Raw genomic sequence first — 7,700 nt, forward strand, 5'->3', positions numbered from 1 at the left:
TGTGACTCAATCTGGAGAGGAGGGGGAGCTGCCAATCAGAATACTCTATCCCCCCTGACTAAGGTGACTGGTCACTACTCAGGGGTATGTCACATGACTCAAGCTGGGCCAATCAAAGAGTGCCCCCCGGATTTTTCAACTGAAGCAGAGAGGGGAGTCTCTATTTTCTCTCTAGCTGAGCTGCTAGAAGGAAGGAAGCCTAGAGCTGACTGTAGACAGGATTGCCAACAGCCTCATGGGGACAGAATGAAGCCAGCCCGTAAGGAGAGGCTGAGTCAGGATATGGAGAGAGACAGACTCTGGTTGAATCGTCCCAGAGGCCACCTTCTCTGTCTCTTAGTAGTTTGATTACAGGAGCCCACTTCGTGTTTTTTGTTTGTTTTTTGGATTTTGGGGGAGATGGGAATGTTACGCTCTTTGACTTAATTTCTGCCGCCAACAACCAGAAATACCCTCCAAAACAGTTCTGCCTATGCGATGTTCTGGGAACTCTTGGCCACTCCATTCTCCATGGCCAGATTTCTACAAGGTGAACCAGACCTGTGCCACATCTGCCACCCGGCCTGGTGCTGACCTGCCCGGTGGTGCAGGATGTTCCCTGTTGTTTGAAAAACATCACGCAGAGGAGGAGCAAACAGGGAGGCCACACGGTGTACCTGGACACAGCTCTGGGCAGAATTGCACTGACTGCAGGGTTTTTCTGCAGGAACTTTTGGAGAGGGGCTGGGCAGCGCCCCAGCCATGGTTGTGTCAGTAAACTACCCAGAGAGATAAGCTCCCAGGTGGAACATCAGTAGATGTAGGCTGTTCCTTCCACCGGGTCACAGACTCTCTTCAGAGAATCCCTTGGGGACCCCCTAGCAGGCACAAGTCACCTTCCCTCCTCGATAGTCACATGTAAGCCCAGCAAGTCTGGCTCATTGAGAATGGATTTTGCTTACTCTTTAAACGTGGCCCACAGACTCCCACAAAGTCCCATACGTACATCTTCCTAAGCCCACCACACCTGCTGACATTCAGCACAGTTCTCCCCCCTCATCCTTGATCTCAAAAAAGATCATCTTGAAAAAGATTGTTTTGTGTGCAGTTTACCCAAATGCCACTTTTTCTCATTTTTGCCAGAGTTGCTCTTTTTCCCCCCCTTCCTTTGATTTCTTTCTTGGATTTGCTCTTGGGTTGGCTTCCTTAAACCAAAATAACTCTCACAATGCACGGGGAGAGCGCTTCCTGTGGGTGAATGACATCTGTATGAAAAGACCGCAAAGCTGCCGATCTCTGTCCTTTGAAGACGCTTGTCAGCCAGTGCCGCGGTGGAGTGTCAGACGTCACCCGGGGTGACTGAAGACACTGGCAACAGCTTTTTTTCCAGAAAGCCTTCAGCCCGAACTTTAGGCTCTCTGGGGACCCAGGAGCAGCATCCATTTTCTGAAGAGATTAAAGGCGATGCTGGTTGGAGCAGCTGGTATTTTCCACTGCGTTCCCAGCAGGGCCCTGCAGCAGTGCTTCGTAGCTCACCTGCTCTGCCTTTCCTGGTTCAACTCTGTCCCCTTCTCTCCTAACTTGTGTGCCTCCTCGGGGGTCTGGTAGCTCCGGGCAGACCCCTGAGAGGAGAGGAGAAGGGGTGCTGACATGGCATCGTGGCTCTCCTATGGGAGAGGAGGGGGGAATCTCATGTTTAAGAATGTAGCTCTGGTGGGGACATACAGTTTTTCAAGGCAGGAGCCTGCTGTGCCCCTCTTTGCCTGGCAGAGTAGTAAAGCTATCCTTTTCTATTTCACCCCTGCCCCCCTCAAAAAAAAAAGAATTAGCTCTAGAGTCAGGCCTGGTCTGAGTTTGTATCTCAGCTCTGCCATCCTCACTGAGCCAACCTCATCAATTCTCTGAGCCTCAGTTTTCCCATCTGTCCAGTGGGGTCACTGGGTTTAGTGAAGACACTACAGGTAAAGCACTCCCTTGTGTGCTGCCTGGCACGTAGCAAGTACTCAATGAAGTTCAGTGCTGCGCACCTCTCCAGATTCACCCTGGCTGACCCTCCCTGATGGCCCATCATCACTCTTTAAGACTTCCTGGTTGATAGCCCCTCTACCCCAAAGTTGGTCAAAATAAAACTTGATTTATTTATGTAGTGATGGTTTTTCCAGTAGTCATGTAGAGATGTGAGAGTTGGATCTTAAAGAAGTCTGAGTGCTGAAGAATTGGTGCTTTTGAGTTGTGCTGGAGAAGACTCATGAGAGTCCCCTGGACTGCAAGGAGATCAAACCAATCAATCCTAAAGGAGATCAACCCTGAATATTCATTGGAAGGACTGATGCTGAAGCTCCAATACTTTGGCCACCTGATGCCAAGAGTCAATTCATTGGAAAAGACCCTGATGCTGGGAAATAATTGAAGGCAAAAGGAGAAGGGGGTGGCAGAGGATGAGATGGTTAGATGGCATCACTGACTCAATGGACTTGAGTTTGAGCAAGCCCTGGGAGATGGTAGAGGACAGAGGAGCCTGGCATGCTGTAGTCCATGGGGTCGCAAAGAGACACAACGTAGTGACTGAACAACAGCAAATTTTGTTCTTACTGAGTCTATGTTCCTGTCAAAAGCAAGTCCCCTGACACTCTTCCCCCAGCCGCTTTACCCCTGTACATTTTTGTTTCCTCGTCCATCATTCTGTCCTAGTACAGTGCTGATTGCAGTATTTAATTCGGGGAATGGCAAACTTCCATGAGCATGGGGGCGGGCAGGTAACATCAGTGATGGGTTCAGCCCCGGGTAAGCAGGAGGAAGTTTGGTAGGGGAGCAGGAGTGCCAGACAGCTGGGGATATCTGGCCCTGCGGCAGGGGTTTCAAATTGTTTAAAATGCTGGGCTGGACAGATGAAATACCCGACTGCTGGCTGGCTGTGGCCCAGACCTGGGTTATAGTTCCATCTGCTCCCTGCCCTCACCACGACTGTGAGCTCCTTGAGGGCAAAGAGGCCCGTTCCCACCTCCCCCCACTGCCACCCCAAGGGCCCCATGCTGGGGATGGCACATGGCAGGGGTCAGCAAATTTCTGATGAATAAACAGCATATGCTGTTGACCTACTCATTTATTAAAAAAAAAAAAAGTACGTTCAATGTGGAAATTGTAGGAAGAACACATAAGCAAAAAGAAGAAAATGAAAATCACCTGTTTCTGAGATAAATCTGTATCATGATTTCCTTAGATTTTGTTTTTTATACCAAACATACAGAAAAGGACATGGGTCATACATGTTCAGCTCAATGACTTGTCACAAACATGGAACCATCACTCAGATTAAGAAATGGAACTTCCCTGTCCCCTGCCCCAGAAGCCCCATCTAGCGCCCCCAGCCACTGCCAGCCATGTCCCAGGGTGAGCCATCCTGACTCCTAACAGCACGTGTTGGTTTTCCCTGTTTGTGAACTTCATGTGAAAGGATCACCCAGCAGGCGCTCTTTTCTGTATGGCTTCTTTCACTAACACTATGTTCTTGAGATTCATCCGCATTGTTGTGTGTGGCTGCAGCTCATTCATTCTCATTCTCATCTAGCATTCCATTGTGTGAGGAGACCACAATTTATTCATCCATTCTCCTGTTGATGGGCATTTGGGTGGCTTCCAATTTGGGGCTCCTACTAACAGCTCTTGTAGGAACGTTGGTGCCTGAGTGTCTCTCTTGGTTGAACTGGTACACGTGTTTTTCTTGAGTGTAAATCAAATTTCTAGATCTTGACACAGTTGACATGCGGGTCTGGATGATTCTTTGTGGTGGGGGCTGTCCTGGGCATTGGAGGATGCTTAGTAGCATCCCTGGCCTCTGCCCACTAGGTGCCAGTAGCATTCCCCAAGTTGTGACAATCAAAAGGGTACCCAGTGTCCCCTCAAGGGTAGGCAAAATTGCCTCTGGTGGAGACCCAAAGTTTATATCAAGGAATGGATTGTTGGCTTACAGGGAATTATTTGCATAGCTTCAGTATAGTATATGCCAGCATTTTCCCCAAAGTGGTTGTTTCAGTTTATACTTCTGCCTGCTGCGTGTGACCTAACCATTTCTAATACCTGTATTATAATTAATATATAAATTTTATGTAATGAAATCAGGTATAAGTATTATTCCACCTTATAATAGATTGCATGAGTTAAGTTTTTTGTATCTTTTATTATTTATTTTTCCATTAGAGAACAGTAAGATGATTAAATCTGTACTTACCTCTGGAATCTAACTTTTGTTCAGTCCCTGGCTCTGCCTCTCTCTAGCCATGTGGCTTTGACTGAGTGACTTCACCTCTTTGTGCCTCAGTTTCCTCTTTTGTCAAACAGGAACAATAATACTGGCCTCTTGTTGGAAGATTACACTAATTCATTAATGTGAGGCAGGTGGAAGAGGGCCTGGCACGTGGCGAGTGCTGTGTTGATGACTGCTATCCATTTAGTGGCTATAAATATTCCCTTGTGCAGATGAGCTGTGGTTTATGTCAGTTCTTTGGTGTGGAATGGTAAATGGTTTTCAGTTTGGGTTGCCAGATTTTGCAAAAACTAAAAAATGGTAATACTTAGTTACATTTTAATTTCAGATAAACAATTAATTTTTAATCAAGTATATCCTGTACAGGGCTTCCAGGGTGACACAGTGGTAAAAAATCTGCCTGCCAGTGCAGGAGATATGGATTCAATCTCTCGGTCGGGAAGGTCCCCTGGAAGAGGAAATGGCAACCCCCTCCAGTATTCTTGCCTGAAAAATTCCATGGACAGAGGAACCTGACGGGCTACAGTCCATGAGGTCGCAAAGAGTCGAACATGATTGAGCATGAACACACGGTACCGGGTATACCCTGTGCAGGGACTTTCCTGGTGGTCTGATGGTTAAGAATCTGCCTTCCAGAACAGGGGAAGTGGGTTTGAGTCCTGGTTGAGGAGTGTTCTTTGGAAGGAATGATGCTAAAGCTGAAACTCCAGTACTTTGGCCACCTCATGCGAAGAGCTGACTCATTGGAAAAGACTCTGATGCTGGGAGGGATTGGGGCAGGAGGAAGAGAGGACGACAGAGGATGAGATGGCTGGATGGCATCACCGACTCTATGGACATGACTTTGAGTGAACTCCGGGTGTTGGTGATGGACAGGGAGGCCTGGCGTGCTGCGATTCATGGGTCGCAAAGAGTCGGACACGACTGAGCGACTGAATTGAACTGAGGAACTAAGAGTCCACATGCTGTGGGGCAACTAAACCCACGTGCTGCCAACTACAGAGCCCACGTGCTCTGGAGCCTGCACGCCACGGAGCAGATCCCGCGTGCCCCAGCAAAGACCTGACGCAACATAAACAAGTATTTTTAAAAGTATATCCTGTGCAATATTTGATGTTTTTATACTTTAAAAAATTGTTGTTTATCTGAATTCAAATTGATCCGGTGTCTTGTTTTTTATCTAGCTATCCTCTTTAATTTCGGGTCTTTTCTCTTCTGAGCATCCCAGTGATTAGCATTCTGGAAGCTGCATCTTTGCACACAGATAAGGTTTCCCAAACTTGGCTTCTCAACTGAATCACCTGGGGGCTTGTTAAAGTGCAGAATCCTGGCCCCACCCTACATCTCTTGAAACCGAGTCCCCAAGGCTGGGTTGCATCTGAATTTTTAACCAAGGCCCCAGGTGACTCAGAACCTAGACTTTAGGGTAAACTCCTGCTCAATGACATTTCTGCTGTGCTATGTGAAAGGAAGGTGGGGCAGCGAAAACTTCCTTGTTGCTCCCCTCCTGGTCAGCTTTCTCCTGCAGGGGAAGATAAAGGTTTGGCCTTGACTGACCTTTCCTGGGACACCCCTGCCTGAGGCCTCCAGCCTGGGCAGGGGATTGAGGGGGCGTCTCCACTTCCGGCTGCCCAGCTCAGAGCCTGCCCCAGCTTTACAGGAAGCCCAGCTGAACTTTGGCAGCGGGAGAGAAAGGTGGGGGGATTGGGCACCAGGACCAGCTGCATTGATTTCTGTCTGCACTTCTTGGAAGCCCTGTCATGAGGAAAACAGGCAGCGGGTAAACAGTAGACGGCAGCCCCGGCAGCAGGGCGGGCCTGGCTGGCCTGAAAACCTGTCTAAGCTCCAAGTGTCTGCTAGATTCTGACTGTCGCTGTTGGGGGCACCAGTGCCCCTTGGGCTCAGACCTCAGGCCTCCTGAGACTCCACCATCTGTCCAGGTAAGGTCCGACCTGGCCAAGGGGCAGGGCCTGGATTCAGAACTGCACCCCTCGCCACGGCCCCACCAGACCAGAGCCTCAGGGACTCATGGTCCATTCATTCCATCCCCACGGGCCTTCAGAGGATGCCAGGCCAGGTCTGAGGGCAGGAGGAGATGTCTGCCACCAGCTCCTGACCCTGCCCTCAGCCTGGCGTGCAGCAGCTGCTCTCCCCAACTTTGGAGGACAGCTCTGATTTCTTTTTCATCCCAGCTGCTGTTGGGCACTCGAGAGCCGCCAGGCCGCAGCCATCTGGGCAGGCCGACCCTGTCTGCTCAACTCAAAGCCACGAAAATTACAGCTCAGACAAGATCAATATGATCACATCCTGGGGCCTTCAGAGGATGCTTTTGCTTTGAGAAGAGGTCAGAAGGGGTCTCAGATTTATAAATATATTATTATTTAAGAGAGGATTCCTGGTGGTCTGTAAGAGTTTGTTGGCTGGGGAGATGGCTTCTCTCTGGCCTCCTGGAGCTCTCTGGAACAGAGCCAAAGTGTCCAGGCTGGTTAGGCGGGGGTAGGCTGGGGGCTTACGCTAGCAACAAGGGGGTCTTCAGAGTTTGAGTTTGGTTCTGGAGAGGGAGATGTTCACCTTCCTTGTATGTCCATTTGGTGCTGACAGCTGGTGCTGGACACATGTTTTCTGGAAAAGAACTCATCAAGCAAATACGTTTAACTAGTGCTTCATTTTTCTTCCTTTTTCTAAGTGCTTGTTGTAGTCTGCGCATTGTTCTAAAGGCTCAGGGAATAGTATTGTTATGAAGTCAGATGGGGGCCTTGTCTTTTGGAATTTATATTGTCATTTTTTACCCTTACTAGTGAGGAACCCAGGAATCAGAGCGGTGGAGTGACTCGCCCAGGACCACTCAGCAAGAGGCCCCTGCCAGGTTCAATTCTCACTAGTAACTGAACAAAATAATCTCTTGATTAAGTGGGAAACTGAGTCTGAATAATGCTGATGATGATAATCAGCATTAATCGGGGCTTACTGTTGCCAGGAACTGCGCTAATAAGTGAATTCCAAGAGATCTGTATTACTGACATCTTACCTTTTTAAAGTTTTGAAAGCTGAAGTTTAGAGAGATGAATTCACTTTCCCAAAGTTAGAAAGCCAGCAAGTTGCAGGGCTTGAAGTTTAACCCAGGACCTGGGCCATCAAGCTTAAACACATTTTATAGGTACTTTCTGGGCTTCCCACTAAGCCTGATGTGCTGGAGAGGAAGGTTACATTAGCTCATTATATGAAAGTCCAGCATTTGGGCTGGGATAGTGCAGTTGACGGAGAAGGCAATGGCACCCCACTCCAGTACTCCTGCCTGGAAAATCCCATGGACGGAGGAGCCTGGTAGGCTGCAATCCATGGGGTTGCTGAGGGTCGGACACGACTGAGCAACTTCACTTTCACTTTTCACTTTCATGGCAACCCACTCCAGTGTTCTTGCCTGGAGAATCCCAGGGATGGGGGAGCCTGGTGGGCT

The 7,700-nt window shown here is 48.8% G+C and overlaps 1 protein-coding gene across 1 annotated transcript in view; it reads left to right on the top strand.

Annotated features, from left to right (window-relative positions):
• The window catches only part of CUX2 (cut-like homeobox 2), a 280,298-nt gene that overhangs the window by 34,922 nt on the left and 237,676 nt on the right, over nt 1-7,700 (top strand). Inside the window, exon 3 of the mRNA XM_010841427.1 lies at nt 6,035-6,183. Within this exon, the coding sequence (XP_010839729.1) occupies nt 6,035-6,183 (149 nt within the window). The remainder of the gene's footprint in view (nt 1-6,034; nt 6,184-7,700) is intronic.

Source organism: Bison bison, unplaced genomic scaffold (genome assembly GCF_000754665.1).
Source record: "Bison bison bison isolate TAMUID 2011002044 unplaced genomic scaffold, Bison_UMD1.0 scf7180017864160, whole genome shotgun sequence".
In the NCBI taxonomy this organism is placed as follows: domain Eukaryota; kingdom Metazoa; phylum Chordata; class Mammalia; order Artiodactyla; family Bovidae; genus Bison; species Bison bison.